The sequence below is a fragment of the Phoca vitulina genome, unplaced genomic scaffold (assembly GCF_004348235.1).
Source record: "Phoca vitulina isolate PV1807 unplaced genomic scaffold, GSC_HSeal_1.0 scaffold2, whole genome shotgun sequence".
NCBI lineage: Eukaryota > Metazoa > Chordata > Mammalia > Carnivora > Phocidae > Phoca > Phoca vitulina.
Genome location: NW_022589705.1, coordinates 79,512,664 through 79,535,864, shown reverse-complemented (window position 1 = coordinate 79,535,864; position 23,201 = coordinate 79,512,664). Strand labels below are relative to the sequence as shown.

General features: G+C 36.9%; 1 protein-coding gene across 12 annotated transcripts in view; it reads left to right on the top strand.

Annotated features, from left to right (window-relative positions):
* EPB41 (erythrocyte membrane protein band 4.1) overlaps positions 1-23,201 on the top strand; it is a 195,453-nt gene that overhangs the window by 70,563 nt on the left and 101,689 nt on the right. For 7 of the 12 annotated variants that reach the window (XM_032389683.1, XM_032389724.1, XM_032389674.1 and 4 more), the window contains exon 2: positions 16,537-17,014. In XM_032389683.1, coding sequence (XP_032245574.1) covers positions 16,544-17,014 — 471 coding nt within the window. In that variant the 5' untranslated portion in view covers positions 16,537-16,543. The remainder of the gene's footprint in view (positions 1-16,536; positions 17,015-23,201) is intronic. The other 5 variants (XM_032389745.1, XM_032389705.1, XM_032389694.1 and 2 more) reach the window with 1 other exon arrangement.

Below are 23,201 nucleotides of genomic sequence, written 5' to 3'. Positions count from 1 at the left end.
GGGACCTATGGCTAGGATTTCCCATTTCATTTGGATAGGCTTTTGAATTAGAAGCATCTTTTAGGGCATTTGGTATTAGCTTGAGATCACTGTAGCTAAAAGGAGACTCATCTTCCTTAACTCTGTCTTGTGCACTGTTAACCCCCCTTCCAGTGGAATTCTGATTTGGTCCGTAGGGATAAGGCTTTATGATGTTGTAATGGGAATAGCAATGGCCTGAGGGTCGTAATGCTTGTGTTCCTACCATCGCTGGCTTAGTTATGAGCTAAATTAATAGTTCTTAAGTTATTGGTTATTAAGGTCACTATTAGCTGAGTGATCTTAGGTAAACAACTTTACTTATTTTCTCTTAGTGACTTCATATTTGAACGAATTAGTTGATAGTTAAGGGCTTTTTCAGTTGTAGATTTACATGATTTTAACAATGATACCAAATTAGAATGAAGGGATAGCCATTTTAACACTAGGTTACCAAGTCAGAAAACAAAAAGTATATTTCTATACTGAATTGTAAGCTTATCGAAGGTAGGACTTACGTCTTACTCATTTTTGTATCCCTTGAAGTATCTAGAAAATGTTTTTATTTATTCATCAAATACTTGAGTGTCAACCATTGTGATACATGCAAAAGATGTGAAGATTAGTAAGACAGAGTTGCTGCCTTTGTGGAACATTTTATTTTTATTTATTTATTTATTTATTTTAAAGATTTTATTTATTTGATGAGAGAGACACAGTGAGAGAGGGAACACAAGCAGGGGGAGTGGGAGAGGGAGAAGCGGGCTTCCCACTGAGCAGGGAGCCCGATGGGGGGCTCCATCCCAGCACCCTGGGATCATGACCTGAGCCAAAGGCAGACGCTTAACGACTGAGCCACCCAGGTGCCCTTTGTGGAACATTTTAAGCAAGCAATTACAATATAGTACAATGTAATAAATACGAAAATGCCAGAACTATAGGGGTAATAGGAGGGATACTTAACAAGGATTTGGAATGTCAGAGAAAACTTACTTTTTCCTTTTTTTAAAAAAATTGTGGTAACATATACGCACCATAATATTTACTGTCTTAACCATGTTAAATGTTCAGTGACATTAAGTATATCCACATTGTTTGGCAACTATTACCACTATCCATCTCCAGATCTTTCTTACCACCCCAAACTGAAACTCTACCCAATGAACAATGACTCCCTATTCTCCCCTTTTCCCAGCCCCGTGTCGCACTATGAATTACTACTACTCTATTTGCTGTCTCTAGGAATTTGACTATTCTAGGTACCTCATAAGTGGGATCATAAAATATCTGTCCTTTGGTGTCTGCCTTAGCATAATGCTTTCACTTAGCATAATGTTTTTAAGATTCATCCATGTTGTAGTACATATCAGAATTTCATTCTTTTTTAAGGCTGAATATATTCCATTGCATATATATATTCCACATTTTATCCATTCATCTTATTCTTGCTTTTATATTTAGACAACTATATGATTTCTCCCTTTAGTCTTAACTATCCTTCTTCTATCCTTGCTGTCCTCACTTCTTTTGATGGATTATCTGAGATCATGGTCTCTAGACTCCTATCATTCTAGTCATTGAATATACTGTTTTGTTAATGTCCTGCTTAAAATGTAGTGCTCAGAATGAAACAGTATTCTGTGGTTAACTAGAAAGAATATAGTGGCTCAGTTATTTCCTATAATCTGGATACCACACTTCTGTTAAGATTATGTTAATCTTTTTAGAAACCACATTTCAGTTTTGGCTCACATGAATCTTTGAAAAATAATGTTACCAAGTTAAGTCTTCCTCATAATATAATTATGCAGTTCTTTAAAATTGTAAAATATTTAAGGAACAGAAAAAGATAAACATTACCCAATTTACAAAACTGAACATTACTGATATAGCAGAGAGTCCTTCTGGTACCTCCCCAATCTCATTTCCCTCACTGTCTCTGGAGGTAACCACTATTCTAAATTTTGAGATTATACATTTCTTTATACTTTCATTATATATGTATTTCTAAGTCTAAATTAGAGTCTGAGTCTAGTTAGTATTCCTGTTTCTAATTATATATATATAATTGTATTGCTTGTTTTTCATTTTATATAAACAGTATTAAATGAAGTATGTAATACTTCAGTCTGCTTTTTTCATCAAACGTGAGATTCATCTATGTTGATATGTGTAGTTCTAGGTCATTTTCACTGCTGTAGTTTTCATCCTGTTAATTCACAGTTAATTTATTCATCTGTTCTCTGATTGATGAACATTTATTTCCACTTTTTTTTTCTTTGTAATTATTTTTCAAACCTCAATACAGAAACCTTACATTTCTTTAAAATGCCACCTTGTTGGTTTTGGTCTCTCCATCTTGAGATAGTTTTGAATTATGATCCAATCATACAGCTGCAAATTTGGTACGGACCCATGGTATATTAGTGAATCTGAGATTAAATTTGCAAGTTAACTCCTGAACTTTGCAATACAACTTTTCTAGGACTGGAGAACATAACAAATTTAATGTATAAGGTTACTTATACTAGCATAAACTGTCTTTGACGGTAAGTTCTTCTTTTATATTGTTTAGTTTTAAATAACATAGGTAGTTTTGTCCCTGACATATGTCAACACTATTCAGTTTCTTTTTTTTCAAGCTATAGTTTCAATTTGACTTTCCTTTCCTTCTCCCTCCTTCCCACCCTTTCTTGCCATTTTTAGAAGGTTTTTTTTTTTTTTTTGAAAGCTCTGTCCTTTAGTGGCCTTAACCTTTTGACCATTATTTTTATAAGTATTCCTTTGCAATGCTATTTTTAAAAACTTCATTATTGTACATATATCCCTGTAATCTCCATGCTGTTCATGACTGTGTCTTTAATACTTTCTTCATGTTTTTCTAAAAATTTCTGATTGTATAAAGACAGTTTCACTGCCATATCCCCAGGGCCTAGAAAAGAACCTGGCCCTTAATTATTCTGTGAACTATAGTGAATGAACTTCACTTTCTAGAATTGCCTTGTCCTTACAAGTTCTGTATTTTTGTAGAATCTTTGGCCATGTCATCATGCCTTTTCTTTCATATGTTTTAAAATTTGTTTATAATAAGCTTATACATTTGACTGACCTACCTCTTTTCTCAGTATAAAAACTTTGTGCAGGGTGCCTGGTGACACAGTCAGTTAAGCATCCAACTCTTGGTTTTGGCTCAGGTTATGATCTCAGGGTTGTGAGATCGAGCCCCGAGACGGGCTCCATGCTCAGTGCAGAGTCTGCTTAAGATTCTCTCTCCCTCTGTCCCTGCCCTCTGCATTCTCTCTCTCTCTCTCAAATAAATAAATAAATCTTTAAAAAAAACTTTGTGAAATTGCTATTTTCTGCCAAGTTTCTGGATATCATGTTACCAACAAATTTATTGCTCAGAATTAGGTACACAATAGTAGCGCTCTTCTCTGGGTGCCTGGGTGGCTCAGTAGGTTAAGTGTCTGCCTTCAGCTCAGGTCATGATCCCAGGGTCCTGGGATCGGGCCCCACATCGGGCTCCCTGCTCAGCAGGGAGTCTGCTTCTCCCTCTGCCTGCCACTCCCCACTGCTTGTATGCTCTCTCCCTCTCTCTCTGTCAAATAAATAAATAAAATCTTTAAAAAAAAAATAATAGGGCTCTTCTCTTTTAAGAGAGAGAGATGTCATCAAGCTTAGTCAATACTTTCATTGAATTCTTTTAGCAAATAGTAGGTTATCTGAAATACTCTACCATTATTATTATTATTTTAAAGATGAAGTAGTTTATTGGACTTTTATTTGTTATTATGAAAACTTGTACTTCTGTATGTTGCTGTTGAAAAACAGAACAGAAGACATTCATTCTTCATTGGATAACAAATCATAACCTCTTTGGATTTACAGCTGTAGAATATTTATTTTTAATAAAAAATTTTAAGTTTTTATTTAGATTCCAGTTGGTTAACATACAGTGTAACATTAGTTTCAGTGTACAATATAGTGATTCAACACTTTCATACATCACCTGCTGCTCATCACAACAAGTGCACTCCTTAATCCCCATCACCTATTTCACCCATCCCTCCTCCCACCTCCCTGAAATACTCCACTGTTATTAAATCTTGTCTCTGTGCCAGTGTTAAAATTGTGTAAGAAAGCATTTTACCTTCTGGTAGTCTGTAGTATATTTTTCACATGATCCGTGGTGGGAGACAACCATAGCATCTGTTCCAATCTTAGAATGTTTGCTAAAACAAGCCGTGATCCAGTGCAAGTTTCTGATTCATACTTGCATACTAATCAGATGATATTTGATGTTCAGTTAATTTACTGTAGTCTTTGGGTCAAAGTGAAATTTTACTCATATAATAAATCTTAGAGAATTTCTTGAGTTTAGAAATTAGTTAAGTATTGCTAGGTTGGATTGGCTCTAAGATGATAAAATGACAATCAGAGTGTAAGAAAAGTTCCATAAGTCTTAGGTAAAACCACTTTGCAGCTAGAAATTTTCAGGTTTTGTTTGCATTTACCTTGAGATTTTTGAGCTTTTAAGAAGTTCTTCCTTTCCATTATACTTTCAAACTAAACCATTACTTTGTTTTTGGTTTTCCAGAAGAGTGTATATGAATACAACGCCTTATATAAATAACAGCATTAAAGACTTTTGGTCTCTACTTATAAAGAAAGACAGTGGTCTTTATATTGGTGTAGTTTATTCACAGCATCTACTTACTAGTCACAATATAATGGGAACCTCATAGTAGGCTTATATGGTACTTGAAGGGCCAAAATATGTTTCATAAGATACATGTGTTGAAGTTAAGACTAATGTCTTATTCTTCCTTAGCACTTATTCTTATTTTAGACATGATTTAATACACTTGGATCTTCACTTTCCTAGTCAGTGGTAGATTAGAAGAAGAGATGTTGAAGCTACTTGTTGGTAGGCCACCTGGAAATCTGGGTTAATTCTGCAAATAAATGAATAGGAAAACTATTAAAGGCAGATATAAAAAATAAAAAACCACAATGCTCACATATTCTTATGGCAGAGCTCACTATCCCCACAGACTTTAGTAGCCCTTGAGGACATTAGCACTGCATAGTAATTGAGGCTCATGATGATGACTAAATCAGGAAAGGTTTAATTATGTTGTGTAGGTTATTTAGATGAAACAAGGAAGCACATCCACTTATAAAGATTTCCATACAGAGTGGCTAGCCTGACACATTTTGACACCCAAAGGAAGTAAAACTCAGTTCTTTGGAAAAGAACCAGTTCCTCAATGATGCCCAGTAATCATGGAGGTTGTGTATCCTTCTGGGACAGCCCAGGTGGTATACTTTGAGAATGTGTCTAGACATCGCCTAAGTATGAGCTTGAAGTCTATGGAGAAGTGAAGAACATTTCTTTGGTCTTCTTGGAAGGAGATGAGTAAATTTGTTTATTTGGAAATGTCTTTGAGTTGATTCAGTGGTGTTAGTCATCACAGAAATGTCTTAAATTAAAAATTAAGTGGTTGAAAACAGCATGTTCATGCTGAGTGACATTTCTGACTCACTCATTATGGCAAGTATTCTTTAAAAGTCTACATAAGGAGTAGTTAAAGGTCAAAATAATTTCAGGAGGATGAAGGGAGAATCACAAAGAAATTTTTGTGTATTTTAAATTACCATTTTTATCTGAAAACCACATAGGTGGTTATTCCTATTTTTCTAGAAGTACTAATTAGTATACTTAAACGAGTTATCAAGGAAAGATACTTTCCTGTGGTCTTGAAGGGATTAATTTTTATTGGGAAACTATTTTCTGCATATTTTTTGAAACTTCAATACTTGAATATTTTTTCTTTTATTTATTTATTTATTTTTTTAAAAGATTTTTATTTATTTATTTAACAGAGATAGAGAGAGCACAAGTAGGCAGAGCAGCAGACAGAGGGAGAGGGAGAAGCAGGCTTTCCGCCGAGCAGGGAACCCGATGTGGGGCTCGATCCCAGGGCCCTGGGATCATGACCTGAGCCGAAGGCAGCCGCTTAACCAACTGAGCCACCCAGGCGCCCCGAATATTTTTTCTTTTAATCGACAAGAATGCCACTGGATTCTGTTGTCTGATTAGAGAAGCAAACAGGCTTTTTATCCTTTATTTTTCTGTTTTTTCCCCTTCTAACCCAAATCGTCATTCTGACTTTATAATATAGCCTTTTAAAAATAACACAGTTACATCACTATTCTAATGTCCCTTTTATTTTCTTCCTTACCTTCCTTCCTATCTGTAAAATCTTAGCATTGGGTGGAACCTTAGAGGTCAGTTAATGTAAGCACCCGCTTGATGGAAGAACCTTTTCTCTGGCATCCGTAATTGATGGTCATTCATCTTCTCATGGAATATTTCCAATGATCATAGGCTCACTACTCCTAAGCAGCTCATTTAATTATTGATATCTCTAATTATTAGGAATTTATTCCTTTTACTTTATTGAGATGAAAACTTTGTAATTTGCAAAGATTAATCTGAATTCTGCCATTAGAAATAACATAGAATTTGGCAGCTCTTGAAATTCATGAGAGCAATAATCACTTCCCTGCTTTCTATTCTCTTTATCTAGGTTAAGCATCCCAATATATATATATATTTTTAACTAAACTCTGTGCCCAGTGTGGGGCTTGAATTCATGACCCCAAGATCAAGAGTCACGTGCTCTACCAACTGAGCCAGCCAGGATTCCCAACCATTCCAATATCTTTCAATTATTTATCTGATGACGTGGTTTCAGATTCCATCATTATCTTCTATCTCTTCTTCAGACAGATTCTGGTTTTAAAAAATAAACTGTCCAGATTTGAATGTAAGGTTGAAGATGTCATATAAGTAGTGATAAGTGAGGGATTGTTACTTTTCATAGTCTTCTGCATGGAGAGTGATGCTAGGATGTCAGCAACTATGTTTGTCTCGCTCACTGTTGTAGCTCCACAACTTACCATATTGCCCAGAACCTTGTAATGTTTTCAGAAAATATATGTTGAAGAGTTAAATGAGTACTCTGGTCACTGTAAATCTAGAAATGCAGCTAAAGATTATTAGCTATTTTAGAATTTTATCTCTGTTGGGGCACATTCAGTCAAGACCTTAATATCCTTGTCTTATGAACTATTGTCAAATTAGATAACCTCCATCCTGTATATGTATAATATATGGTTAAACCTAAGTTATTCTTTTTTCCTTACGTTTATTCATTTACTGAACAAAAGTTGAGTGCCTATAGTGTTCTGTGCTAGGTAGCACAAATGCTGTGCTAAGTACTAAGTTCTGTGCTGGGTCGCACAAGTTCTGTGCTAGGTACTAGGTATACTGTGGAAGAGAAAACAGCCCTGTTGTCGTGGTTATTACAGTGTAGTTGGTCATGGTGGAGTGGGGAAGATAGACATTAAACAGTAAATGTCCAGTATGTTCTTATCCATTGAGAGAGTCTGTGAAGGAAACAAGTAGGCTCTGGGATAGAGAATTGGAGAAGGGACTTATGGGGACACTTTGTAGATACTAGAGCAGTCAGTGAAGGTTGTTTTGAGGAGGAATTATTTAAGCTGAAACTTGAACTATAAGAAGGCACCAGACTTTTTGCAGGGGGTAGGGTGTCTTCCAGTCTAAGGAAATTGCGTGCACAGATGTCTTAAGTCAGGAAAGCACTTGGCTAGTGTGACTAGAATATAGAGGACAGGAGGAAAGTGGAACAAAGTGAGGTCATTGAGATCATTCAGGGGACTATAATTCAGGTGAGAAGTGAAGGAACCTTGCACAAACATGGTAGCAGTATAGAAGGAGAAAAATGGACCGATTCTAAATACATTTTGGAGGTAGACTCTACAGAATAACGGATGGATTGAACTGGGAAGGGAAATGGACAAGGCTGACACAAGGATGGTGCTTTGGTTTCTGGTTTGAGCTACTAGATGGTAGGATTAAGCTCTTTACTGGAGATAGGAAAAAGAGAGAATCAAGAGTTTAATTTTGGGGGGGCACCTGGGTGGCTCAGTTGGTTAAGCGTCTGCCTTCAGCTCAGGTCATGATCCCAGGGTCCTGGGATCGAGCCCAGGAGTCTGCTTCTCCTTCTCCCTCTGCTGCTCCCCCTGCTTGTGCTCTCTCTCTCTCTCTCAAATAAATAAAATCTTAAAAAAAAAGTTTAATTTTGGACAGGTTGTATTGAGATGCTCATGAGATAGCCACCTCTCTTTCTCTTCTGTTTTGGTTCTATTGCTATACCTCTTTTATCAGAGTGGGTCAAGGAAGGTGTGTTATAAAAATGCCTCAGACTGAGACAGGAGACTGCCTGGGTTAATGAGAAGCATACTAATGAAATCAGCTAGAAAAACTAAGGGGGACGGTAGTTCTTAAGCTTTGGTTGCAAGGCTTTTCAAGTTTCTCTGCCCCGTATTGGTTTCAGCTTCCCTAGGGATCCCCATTGTGAATTTTTTCCCTGATAACCTGAATTTACCCAATCATGTGTTGAGTTTCTCTCTGCCTCTAGCCTCTCCTCTACTTTGTTTACCTACTTCCCTCCTTAAAAACCTCCACTGCCAGGATAAAGTCTGAACTATTTTTTTTTTTAAAGATTTTATTTTCTTATTTGACAGAGAGAGAGAAAGAGCATGAGCGGTGGGAAGGGGCAGAGGGAGAGGGAGAAGCAGACTCCCTGCTGAGCGCGGAGCCCCGATGCAGGGACCTTTGCAGGGGCCATTGGGGTGGGGGGTTTGAGGCGGGCCCAATCCCAGGACTCTGAGATCATGACCTGAGCCAAAAGCAGACACTTAACCAACTGAGCTACCCAGGTGCCCCTAAAGTCTTAACTATTAAACATGTTATTCATGTCTTTCATGATCTGTCTTCTTAACTTTTCTTTCAGTTTCTCCCCATTCCCTCTTCACATACACTCTATAAAGAGAAATATGTACATGAGTGGGGGACAGGAAACTGGTGGGAATGGAGGTGGTCTTGGCCAGATTGAATAGCTTGTACATAAATTAACAGATAGAGGCTTCTTTAGCAGAGAACAGTGAGGTAGAAGCATCTGCAGTACCAGGTTGTAGAAAACAGATACTATTCTGGGAATTTACAATAGAATCACTACCCTGTTGTGTATTAATAGTTTTATTAAAGCATGGCTTGGGTCTATGATCTGAGGCAAATTTTTAAACCTCCCAGAACCTGTTTATTTATATGGGAAATGAAAACACCTACCTTATAGAGTAGTTGTAAGATAACATGGTAAGGTACGTAGGATAGTGGGTGGTATTTAGTAGCTACTCAGTAAATGTTATCTACTATTATTTCTATTAGAATTAATTTTCTTTTTTTAAAAATTAAAAGAAAAGATTTTATTTATTTATTTGAGAGCGAGAATGAGAGAGATAGAGAGCATGAGAGGGGGGAGGGTCAGAGGGAGAAGCAGGCTCCCCGCTGAGCAGGGAGCCTGATGCGGGACTCGATCCTGGGACTCCAGGATCATGACCTGAGCTGAAGGCAGTCGCTTAACCAACTGAGCCACCCAGTCGCCCTAGAATTAATTTTCAATGGTAACTCTATTCTAAACTTACTTCCTTCTACTTTCCTTTTGTAGCCCTTTTCCAACCAGTAGGGACTACTTACTAGTTCCTGAATAGTTACAGTATTCTCAGTCATGCCAGTTCCCTTGTCTGCAATTCCATTTGCCCTTTGCACTTCAGGTTTCTTTCCGTTGACATCTTATACTCACCCTTCAAAGCATAACTTAAAAACCACCTTTTCTGTGGTGCCTGGGTGGCTCAGTTGGTTAAGTGTCTGACTCTTGATCTCAGCTCAGGTCTTGATCTCATAGTCATGAGTTCGAGCCCTGCGTTGGGCTCCCTGCTAAGCATGGAGCCTACTTGAAAAAACAAAACTAAACCACCTTTTCCACATGGCCTTTTGTGATCACTCCAATTGAAAGTTCTCACTTTAGGGGCGCCTGGGTGGCTCAGTGGGTTAAGCATCTGCCTTCACCTCAGGTCATGATCCCGGGGTCCTGGGATAGAGCCCTGCATTGGGCTTCTTGCTGAGCAGGGAGCCTGCTTCTCCCTCTTCCTCTGCCCCTCCCCCCTGCTTGTGCTCTCTCTCTTTCTCTCAAATAAATCTTTAAAAAAAAAAAAGTTCTTACTTTATACTTTTTAATGCTTAATTGGTTCTACTCTCGAGGCCTTGTCTGATTAAGCCCTAGGTACTGTCTGGTGTTTTAGTTATTTATATATATAGGTTGCCCCTGCTATCTGAAAGTAGAGTATTCCTGTCCTTTTTGTAAGCCAAAATGGTGAAAAGCAAAGAAGCAATTACCATTCATTTATATGGAAAATTTTTTGAGTGTTCCCAGACCCAAAAAGATAACCACTCTTAAAGCTTTTCTGATATCTTAGGACACATCTTGCTAATATGCACAAAAATAAGTCAAGACAAAGCACAGATACTGATAGACACAGTTCAAAGCTATGGTGACTGGATGCTGAGATGCTGAGTGTAGTTCCCAGGAAGGAGCTTGGCGGTGTCACCCTATCGCTGCTCAGGGTGTTTGCCACCTCTGTAATGGCTTGCTGCCAAACAGATGCTGAGGGTGCCTGGGTGGCTCAGGTGGTTAAGCATCTGACTCTTGATCTCAGCTCAGGTCTTGATCTCAGGGTTGTGAGTTCAAGCCCCACGCTGGGCTCCACGCTAGGCTACTTAAAAAAAAAAAAAAAAAATTAATGGCCTACCTTCTCAAAAAAAAAAAAGGAGAAAACCCACAAACAAATGTTGAATGCCATTTTTGCTTCTCAGTTTTTTCGTAAAAGTGCAAATCCTCTTCAGATTTATTTCAGTTAGTGAAAATAGGCATAGATGGTCCCCAGTTCATGATGGCTTGATTTACAATTTTTCTGACTTTACAATAGTGCAAAAGCTATTATGCATTCAGTAGAAACTATGCTTTGAATTTTAAATTTTGATATTTTCCTGGGCTGGTGATACGTAATACCATACTTTTCTTGTGATGGTGAGAAGCAGCCACAGTTCATAGTCAGCCATGCAAGCGTGAGGGTAAACAACCAATACACTTAAAACCATTCTGCAACCAGTTTTTCACTTTCAGTACAGTATTAAATAAATTACATGAGATATTCAACACTTTGTAACGCGGTAGGCTTTGTCCTAGATGATGTTGCCTAACTGTAGGCTGATGTAAGTGTTCTGAGTACGTGTAAGGTAGGCTAACCAATGATGTTCTGTGGGTTAAGTGTATCAAGTGCACTCTCAACTTACAATATTTTTAATTCACTATGGGCTTATCAGGACATAACTGCATCATAAGTGAAGGAAGATCTGTACTAATGTAGGTCTTTTTTAAATAAGTGAAGTGGCATAACTCGAACTTTTGAAAAGCGGGGGATACCTGTATGTCTTGTCTCCCTAAGAATTGTGTATTATTCTTCTTGGGTTCCTTTCAGTTGCTAAACCCAAACCTTATACATGATTAGCACTCAGTAACCTTGATAGATGTTCATAGAGCTAATTTGAAAATTATTGCTGATACCTAAATCATTACACTTCATCCATAAATGGTGATCATAAGGAATTTCCTTAGTGGTACCAAACTATAGTTGTTTTTCCAAAGTTTTCTACCCAAGAAGTATTAATGGAGTACCGACTGTACTAATGTTAGAGAGAAGTATAAAAAAGATGAGAAATACTGTCTGGCCCTCGCAAATCTGCTCAGTATCAGATTTTTAAAGATCTGATTTGCCTGAAGTCAACAGATGCACACTACTAAAACAAGTGTATCTTGTTTTATACCAGATGGGGTGTAATTCCAAGGGCTTGGAAGATAAGGATTGAGATGGAATTGGAACTCATTGCTTTGTCTAAAGTGCTTATTATTATTTTTTAATCAAAAGACCTCTTTCTGACATTAAGTAAATAGATAACCTCCTTTTGGATTTTGTATCCAGAATGAAAGGAATATCATTTACTGCAAACAGGAAGGGCCTGTTTGTAGAGCATTTATCCTGTTTGCTCCTTGGTTTCTTTGTATCTTTTCTTCTGGTTACCCATCTTATTATTTGTAACAGGAAGAACTTGGCTGCAGGTATAACAGATTTGTCAGGGTGAGTTTGAGCTTTTAGTAAATGGTCCATAGGTTATTTTCTTTCTGTTAGTTTTTGTTTAATTCTGATCAGCCTCAGAGCTAACTGGAGATACTTGCCTGGTTTATTGTTTGCATTTAATATTCTCTCTACTCCCATTACCCTTTGCTTTTGTGGCGCTTACTAATAATGTTGCTACCCATGAGTGCATGGCTGGAAAGAACATGCGTGAAAGCTTTCCTTAATAATTTATTTTTATTTTTCTTTGTATACTCTGAATTGTAGCATCTCTGCTGAATACTAACTACATTGTCTGATTTCCTGATTGTTTTCCTGCATTTAATATATGATATTACCTAAAGTTGGTTTCAGTATGTTCCTTCCAATAGAATTCTTTTGCCCTTCCGCTTGTATGTCTGTTCCTTATACTGTGCTCTAATCCATTCTTTACTTACATTCAGTTTTTTACATATGTCCAGTTATGTGGCAAAATGTGTCAGTTTTGCACTGATAGATGTTATTCTCTAATTCGTTATTCATGTCTTTTTTTTATTTAAAAATATTTGTTGAGCACTTAATACCTATCAGACATTTCTACGTATTTGTGAGCTTCTGCTGAATAAAACAGAGACACTGCCCTCTTGTGTTATACATTCTATTATGGAGGGCAGACAATTCATAAAAGAGAAAAAAGAAAAGTAAATAAGCAAGGTAATTTTAGACAATAAGTGCTATGCAGAGAGTTAAAATATGGTGATTTGATAATGTCTTGGTAGCTAATTTTTTTAAAATTTGAGTATAGTTGACATATAATGTTATATAATAATTCCGCTATTTAGTGTTTACACAAAGGAAATGAAAATACTAATTTGAAAAGATACATGCACCCCTATGTTTATTGCACCATTATTTACAATAACTAGGATATGGAAACAACCTAAATGTCCATCAATAGAGAAATGGATAAGGAAGATGTGGTAAATATATATAATGGAATATTACACAGCCATAAAAAGGATGAGCTTGTGCCATTTGAGATAACACGGATGGACTTAGAGGGTATTATCCTAAGTGAAATAAGTCAGACTGAGAAAGACAATACCATATGACTTCGCTCATAAGTGGAATATAAAACAATAACAAAACAACAATGAATGAATAAACAAACAAAAAGCAGAATCAGACCTATAAATACAGAGAACAAACTCATGGTTGCCAGAGGGGAGGAGGTTAGAGGGTTCGGCAAAATGGGTGAAGGGGAGTGGGAGATACAGTCTTCCAGTTATGGAATAAGTAAGTCACGGGATTAAAAGACACAGCATAAGGGATACAGTCAATGATATTGTAATGGCGCTGTATTGGGACAGACGATAGCTACACTTGTGGTGAACATAGCATAAGGTATAAACTTGTTGAATCACTTTATTCATATGCCTTGATCATTTATTCCTAAATGTGTCAAAGAGATGATACCAGTGGAGATACCAGGAACACTGATTCTGGGCAAGTGTCATGACTACTTGGACAATTTGGAATTGCCATAGCTCTATAATCAGCATTTTCAGTTACCTTTTGATTAAGCAACAAAAAGAATTCTGAAAAATGTTAATGGTTCCGCTTCTACATTTAACAACGTGTTGCATTCTTTGCTTCATTCATTAATTCAGCAGGCATTTGTTGAGCATTTACTGTATCAGGTATTTTTCACTGTTCATATTCTACTTTCTAAAAGTAGCATTTTGCCATCTTTATTTCTTAGGCATTTTGAGTATGTTCCAAAAGTAATAGTGTTTTTTTATGCTTTGCTACTCAAAGAATGGTCATTGGGCCAGCGGCATTGGCAACATCTGGGAGCTTGTTAGAAATGCAGAATCTCAGGTTCCATTCCAGACTTGCTGAATCAGAATCAGGATTGCTAGGTGATTCGATGTACATTAAAATTTAACAAGTACATATATAGCATATGGATGGTTACCATCTGTGTGTGTGTGTGTGTTTAAAACAATTGAGTACTTTTACTCATTCAGCTACTTTCTTAGAGACTCCCTTTCATGTGAAAGCAATTATAGGAATATCCTTAGACAATCTTTTCTATTTTTAAAATTCTATGAAAAAATTATAAAACACAAGAGTAAGTAAATACTCTTCATTTACAGAAAGATGCAAGTAAAAGACTGTTAGAAGTGGAGCTTAAGTGGTTTTCACATCTGCTAAAATTTTCACAAAAGATTTGTAATTTTTAAAAATAGGTTTTTATGAGAGACCTTGCTGCAAAGTCTGCTGTATGGGAAGATTTTAATACAGAAGTGGTTTTGGTACATTTTCCATAGGTGAATGATAAAGTCATATCTGAAACCCATGGAAAATCATGCTTAGTTCTCATCCTGTCCTCTCTTTATTTTTGCAAAGGAAGTATGAAGTAAACTGATGCTCTCAAATCAAATTATTACTCTTCTAGAATAAATAGTAGTTTGATATCCGGGTTTTCTTTCTGGTTGTTTGATTACTTAGAGATTAAAGAAAAAGACTTTTGGAAAAGTCAGTTGGCTATTCCTAATGTGAGGAGGAACTGACGACAATTTTATTTCTTTTATTTAAGTACAAGTGTACCTCACTCAAGGGTAACAAATTAGAATGTAGATTTGTCAGTAATGTTTTAAGTAGTGTTTATAAAGACTGAATTGCATATTTTATTAGCACAGAGTAATGTGACTTTTTATGACTTACTAAATGAGAATAGAAAATGTGCTTTGGTGAATTTTTTATTAAAGCTTAAAATATTTTAATATTTTTATTGCTTAAAATAGTTGCCAGGAGAAATACATCATAGGTAGAGAGAACAGCAAGTGCAAAGAGCCTGAGAAGGGAATGAGCTAAATATAGTTCATTAATTTGGATTGTGAACATTCAAATAAAATTACTTTATCTAAATAGTGTGAACCAGATGTGAAGAGAATGTAAATGCTACTTTTTGAGTGGAGTGCTTTTAAGTATAGCGGTGAATCAAAGTGTGAGATCATCAATAGTCAACTTTATTTTCTGGTGTGACAAAAGTTTCTTGTGTGTTGGTTAATTTTTTTTTTTTAAGATTTTATTTATTTACTTTAGAGAGAGAGAGAGAGAGAGCATGAGCAGGGGGAGGAGCAGAGGGAGAGGGACAAGAAGACTCCATGCTGAGCACAGAGCCCAACTCGGGGCTCCATCCTAGGACTCTGAGATCATGATCTGATGCTTAACCAACTGAGCCACCCAGGCGCCCCTGGTTATTCTTTAGTAAACTAGATGTTTCAATTTTCTTTGGCTATGATTGTGAGACCTGACTAATAATACTGGGATTTTGAGATCAAGAGACTAGAAACCCAACAATTTTGAAATATGTGAGCTCTATAGCCTGCCTTCTCACTTTTGCTCTCAGCATTTGCTTTCTAAATCTGTCTTCTCTAAACTTTATTTTCTTTTTAAGATTTTATTTATCTGAGAGAGAGAGACAGAGATAGCAAGAGAGAGAACAAGCTGGGAGGAGAGAGAGAAGCAGACTCCCTGCTGAGCAGGGAGCCCAATGCAGGGCTTGATCCCAGGATTCTGGGATCAGGGTCCTGAGCCAAAGGCAGATGCTTAACCTAATGAGCCACCCAGGCACCCCTAAATCTGTCTTCTGTATTTTGTTTCTTTATTTTTCTATTTTTCACTACTGTAATGACTTCACTGTCTACACTTAAAAATGCCGAGCATTGAAAATCATATTTTTCAGAAGGAAAAAAGATCTTAAGGAACTTAAAGGAGGATACTTCTGCAAAAGACTGTAATTTAGTATTATAACATGAAAATTTAAGGATTTTTTGGTGATTATTTTAATCATATACTTGTCACTGTTGTCTGATAAGTGATCAGAATTCTGCATTTGCTGTTCTTAATAGAGAAGTCTATGCATTCTAAGAAATATAAAGAAAAAGAACAATAAAGAGTTGGAGACCTTTTAATCTCAACATTTCTCGCGGTATAGAGACATTGGCAAAGGATAATTCCTGCAAACTTTGCACCTTTATTAGATTGATACCCTCAAAGCATAGTATACGAATAATATCTTTTTTAGGAAGGATAAAATGGTATTTGCTATATACAGTTCAGTGCATTGAATTTGAAATACGCATTTCACTAAGTTGGCCTCAGGGGTAAGGTAATTTCTCCATGTGCATATATTTAGCAAGTCAAAGCATTAATAATTTATTCAGGATGTATAGGTGAGATATTTTTGTATTTTAATGGAGAGTCTCATGTTTAATGGACTGGAGTACTGTCTGTTGGTGATTAAATACCCAAATATTAATTTTGGCACACTTGACATGATTTAGGGTTTTGCCGACAGTAATTGGTTTTGATTATAAGAGCTCCCCTTTTCTGTCTTTTTAATAGCAACATCATGACAACAGAGAAGAGTTTAGTGGCTGAAGCTGAAAATTCACAGCACCAACAACAGAAGGAAGAAGGTGAGGGAGCCACAAATTCAGGCCAACAAGAAACTCAGCTGGAAGAGGCTTCTCAAGAGGCAGCTGAGGGAGATAATCAGTGTGAGCAGAAGCTGAAAACATCTAATGGAGATACTCCTACACATGAAGACTTAACCAGAAACAAGGAGCGGACATCAGAAAATAGGGGCCTGTCACGGCTGTTCTCCTCATTTCTCAAAAGGCCAAAGTCTCAGGTTTCTGAGGAAGAAGGCAAAGACGTAGAGTCAGCTAAAGAGAAATGTGAAGGAGGTCAGAAAGAGATAGAATTTGGACCCAGTCTTGATGAAGAGATCATTTTAAAAGCCCCAATTGCAGCTCCTGAACCTGAACTCAAAACAGACCCATCCTTGGATCTTCATTCATTAAGCAGTGCAGAAACACAGGTAAGGATGTGCGAATGTGTGGGAGGTGTGTAATGAAGACAAGTTATACAGTTTATTTTTCACTTAATAACATTTGGTGTTATTTCTTACTAACCAGTTGACTTAGGCATTGATAGGAATAAGTAACATGAAGCTTTGGAATTTCTGTTGTAAAGAAATTGATGTAGTCAATGGAAACTTGACTTTTTAAAAGATACACTCTATACATTTATATTTACATTTTATAAATCAAAGAAAACAAAATGAAAGAAAAGTATTTATCAAATGAGTTTATTCAGGCTATGTATTAGTTAGCTGTGATAATAGAACAAGTCTAAGATTTTTAATGGCGGGGGGGAAGTTACATGGTTTAAAGTTCATTTTGTTGGAATTATTAGGAATGGGACAGTTTATCTGCAAACGTGGTCCTTTTATGAAAATCCTCAAAAAAGCCATGTACTAGATTCAAGCCATCCAGAGGTATGTGCTAGGTTTGAGCCATCCCTGCCTTATTTTTATTGTTTTCTCCAACCAGATCATATTACCAGAGTGTAAGTTATAGATAAGGAAGGCTAACTCTTTATATAACCTTTGTAATATACAGTAGTCTGGGGCCTTAACTGTCAGTTATGCCTTGCTATTCAAAGAGTGGTCATTGGGTTAGCAGCATTGGCAACCTCTGGGAGCTTGTCGGAAATGCAGAATCTCAGGCTCTACTCCAGACTTGCTGAATCAGAATCTGTATTTTAATAAAGATTTCTGGGTAATTTGATGCACATTAAAATTTAACAGTACATATATAGTATGTACTAAACATGAGTTGTGAATTTATTTATTGTCCAAAAAAACATATATAACTGAAACTATTTTCTAGGAATCCCATTTGCTTTTAGCCTTAATACCTACAAATTAAAAACTATTTTAAAGGTGTTTTTATTTCTGAAGCATGTGAGCATTATTTGCATTTTTTTTTTTTTTTAAAGATTTTATTTATTTATTTGACAGAGAGAGACACAGCGAGAGAGGGAACACAAGCAGGGGGAGTGGGAGAGGTAGAAGCAGGCTTCCCGCTGAGCAGGGAGCCTGATGCGGGGCTCGATCCCAGGACCCCGGGATCATGACCTGAGCCGAAGGCAGACGCTCAACGACTGAGCCACCTAGGCGCCCCGCATTATTTGCATTGTTAAAAGTATAAATCCTATATGTTTTTGTTATAGGTCTCAGGTTTGGGCTACACGGTTTTATTAGATTTTTCTAAAAATATTACATGTATTTCTAGAAATATTACTTGTATATTAAAAGTGGTAACAGTAAAATTTAAGATAAAGTTGTAATTACATACTTGCTGTTTGTGAAACAAAGTTGAAAAGAAGATTTACTGTATAGTGTAATAGTTTAACATGCAGGCTCTATGGGGCACCTGGGTGGCTCAGTCAGTTAGTGTCTGCCTTTGGCTTAGGTCATGATCCCAGAGTCCTGGGATTGAGCCCCCCATTGGGTTCTCTGCTTACCGGGGAGCCTGCTTCTCCCTCTCCCTCTGCCTCTGCCTGCTGCTCTGCCTAATTGTGCTCTTTCTCTCTGTTAAATAAATAAATAAAATCTTTAAAAATAAATAAATAAACATGCAGGTTATGAAATCAGTCTAGAAAATCAAAGCTGAGTGACACTTTTGCTTTATCAGTTTCCTCCTCTGTGCAGTGAGGATAAAATTCACCTCCTTTGGCTATTAGAGGATTAAACAAGATAAACATGCAAAGTTCTTAAGACATTGCCTGCCAGTCATTAAATGTTAGTTATTATTACTCAGTTAATCAACATGAACAGTAAAGGCAAAGAAACCCTATGTATCTTAATATCATTAATTTTATTTTAGAAATACCAAAAGAGTTAAATTATATTACCTTTCAGGAAGGCTTTACTTTGAGGAAGTTTTTAACTGCCTTTTTTCTCCTCTGCTTTATGTAGGGAAAAACCCATATTTTGTTTTAGTTAGCATTTGAATCAGGGCTAGTCTGTTTCATCTAAAGATCATAGCATTTGTATGAAGTTGAAACAGATGATGGACGAAGTTAATTTTAGATTTAACTAAAGTCTCATTCATTGAAACTTTATCAAATCAGAATTGCGATAAATTGTATACAGGTGTTTATATATAAAGAAAAAGAAAATAAATTAGTACTGTTAATAAATTTCAAGGAGCTATTGTTTAAAGGAGAAAACTATTTTGGGCTTTTTAGAAGCTAGTAATTATAATCAAAACCTTGTGGATCAGAACCTTGTAGGTAAAGGTTTATTTGACCATTTTTCTATATGTGTGATAGTTTCACTCGAGTGGTCCTTTTCTATCGAGGTTTGTATTTTATTTGATTTGATTTTTTTAAAGATTTTATTCATTTGTCAGAGAGAGAGAGAGCTTGTGTGAGTGAGCACACAAGCAGGGGGAGTGGCAGGTAGAGGGAGAAGCAGGCTCCCCGCTGAGTAAGGAGCCCAGTGTGGGACTCAATCCCAGGACCCTGGGATCATGACCTGAGCTGGAGGTAGACGCTTAACCGACTGAGCCACCCAGGCGTCCCTCGATCCAGGCTTTTTAAAAAGTAAGTTTGTATCATAGGACTGTACCATTCTTTATGTATGGTACCTTGGATTTTTCGGAAGCCATACATCAGTTTTTAATGTTTACTTATTCATTCAACAAGTATTTATTGAAAACCTACTATGCGTGCCAGGCCCTGGGCTGGATATCATTGGTACAATATGACAAAGAGGTTTAAGATCATGAATTCTGGAGCCAGACTGGTATGTAACTTATTAATTGAATGATGCTGGATGAGTTACTTTAACTTCTCGGGCTTCAGTTTCTTTCTTTTTTTTAAATTTTAATTCCAGTATATAGTGTTATATCAGTTTCAGATGTACAATATAGTAAATTGACAGTTCTATACATTACTTAGTGCTCATCATGATAAGTGTTCTTGATCCCTTTTACCTATTCTTTTTTTTTGCAATTGGATTATTTTTATTTTTTTCATATCATAAACTTAATTTCTTTTTTTAAAATTTTATTTTAATTCCAGTGTAGTTAACATGCAGTGTTATATTAGTTTGAGGTGTATAATATAATGATTCAGCAATTCCATATGTTAGTGCTCATCAAGATAAGTGTGCTCTTAATCCCTCATCTCCTAGTTCCACCATTCCCCACCCCCACCAACCACCTGTTTGTTCTCTATAGTTAAGAGTCTGTTTTTTTGGCTTGTCTCTCTTTTTCTTTTCCCTTTGTTTGTTTTGTTTCTTAAATTCCACATATGAGTGAAATCATATGGTATTTGTTTTTCTCTGACTGATTTACTTTACTTAACATTGTATTCTCTAGATCCATCCATGTTTTGCAAATTTCATTCTTTTTTATGGCTGAATACTATTCCGTTGTAGATATATACCACATCTTCTGTATCCATTCATCTATCGATGGACACTTGGGCTGCTTCCATAATTTGGCTATTGTAGATAATGCTACATTAAACATAGGGGTTCTTATTCTTTGGGTAAATACCCAGTAGTGCAATTACTGGATTATAGTGTAGTTCTATTTTTAACTTTTTGAGGAAACTCCCTCTTGTTTTCCACAATGGCTACACCAGTTTGCATTCCCACCATCACTGCACAAGGGTTCCTTTTTCTCCACGTCCTTGTCAACACTTGTTGTTTCTTGTGTTCTTTATTTTAAAGATTTTATTTGTAAGTAATCTCTACACCCAGTGTGGGGCTTGAACTCACAACCCCAAGATTAAGAGTTGAGTGCTCCACCGACTGAGCCAGCCAGGCACCCCGTGTTTTTGATTTTAGCCATTCTGATAGGTGCGAGGTGATATCTCATTGTGGTTTTGATTTACAATTCCCTGATGAGTGATGTTGAGCATCTTTTCATGTGTCTGTTGGCCATCTGGATGTCTTCTTTGGAGAAATGTCTGTTCATGTCTTCTGCCCATTTTTAAATTGGATTATTTGTGGGTTTTGGTTTTATGTAAGTTTTTTAAATACATATATATATTTTAAAGATTTTATTTATTTGACAGAGAGAGAGAGAGCACAAGTAGGCAGAGCAGCAGGCAGAGGGAGAGGGAGAAGCAGACTCCCCACTGAGCAGGGAGCCTGACGCGGGACTCAGTCCCAGGATCCCAGGATCATTACTTGAGCAGAAGGCAGACTCTTAACTGACTGAGCCACCCACGTGCCCCTTAAATATATTTTTGATGCTAACCTTTTATCGGATATGTCATTTGCAAATATCTTCTCCCATTCAGTAGTTTATCTTTTAGTTCAAAAAAAATTTTTATTGTTATGTTAATCACCATACATTACATCATTAGTTTTTGATGTAGTGTTCCATGATTCATTGTTTGTGCATAACACCCAGTGCTCCATGCAGAACGTGCCCCCTTTAATACCCATCACCAGGCTAACCCATCCTCCCACACCCTCCTCTCTAGAACCCTCAGTTTGTTTTTCAGAGTCCATTGTCTCTCATGGTTCATCTCCCCCTCCGATTTCCCCCCCTTCATTCTTCCCCTCCTGCTATCTTCTTTTTTTTTTTCTTAACATATATTGCATTATTTGTTTCAGAGGTACAGATCTGTGATTCAACAGTCTTGCACAATTCACAGCGCTCACCATAGCACATACCCTCCCCATGTCTATCACCCAGCCCCCCATCCCTCTCACCCCACCCCCCACTCCAGCAACCCTCAGTTTGTTTCCTGAGATTAAGAATTCCTCATATCAGTGAGGTCATATGATACATGTCTTTCTCTGATTGACTTATTTCGCTCAGCATAACACCCTCCAGTTCCATCCATGTCGTTGCAAATGGCAAGATCTCATTCCTTTTGATGGCTGCATAATATTCCATTGTATATATATACCACATCTTCTTTATCCACTCATCTGTCGATGGACATCTTGGCTCTTTCCACATCTTTTAGTTTTGTTGATTGTTTCCTTTGCTGTGCAGAAGGTTTTTATTTTGATGTAGTCCCAATAGTTTATTTTTGCTTTTGTTTCCTTTGCCTCAGGAGATATATCTAGAAAAACGTTGCTATAACTCTGGCCTCTGTTTCTTATCTCTCAAGTGGGAATAACAATAGTCCCCTCCCCACAGGGTTATTATGAGGATAAAGTGAGTTCATATAAGTAATGCTTTTAGAATAGTAACTGATCCATTTTAATTGTTATATAGTATTGTTGTTATAAAACAAACATCCCTACTCTTGATGACTTTATAGTAGTAAATACAAAATATTTATTATAACAAATGTTACGAAGGCAGTAAATGGGGTACTGACATGAATAGCAGAATGGGGATAGGATAGATAGGATAGCCAATTGAAGGCCTCTCTGAAGAGGTCACATAAAAGGGTCATAAAGGATGGGAAGGAGCCTTTTAGACCACCTCCAATATCTAATTCAGGAGCTAAATAATTAGGTCCTTTTCCCTTTATGTCAACCATATATTCTGAAAGAAAAGAATTAGTGAGGTTTAGTTAAGAATCTTTCAGCAGTTTTATTATGTTGGAAGTAAGAAAGTATGTGCCAAAATGTTGTTTCACTTACCTGTATAACTTTGGGATGACTTCATGATAACCCTAGGAAACTCAGATTTCAATGTCTCTTGCTTCTTTGAATCTTCTTTGCATTGAGCATGATAGATAAATGATAGAAAGGAGTTAACTTGTAGTTACAGTTGTTAGCCTAGTTTATATGTTGCTTTATGCTCTAAAATAGGTCCCAAGACTCCCTCTTAGCCATTCATAAGATTTAGAATATGTGATAAATCACATCTCATTTTGCAATTCATAAAGCTACCTTGCTAAAATTGAGGAGCATGGGGCAGAGATGGTAAGGTTTTGATAAACTTTAATAATGTATAATGGTGGGATGCCTGGGTGGCTCAGTTGGTTAGGTGTCTGCCTTCGGCTCAGGTCATGATCCCAGGGTCCCGGGATCAAGTCCCGCATTGGGCTCCCTGCTCAGCAGGGAGCCTGCTTCTCCCTCTGCCTCTGCTGCTCCCCCTGCTTGTGCTCTCTCTCTCTCTGACAAATAAATAAATAAAATCTTGAAAAAAATAATATATAATGGCATAGTCAGGAAAAATACATAATGCTGAGAGCAACAGATTGGTGTCCTGTAGTTTACCTAAAACCTTCATTTA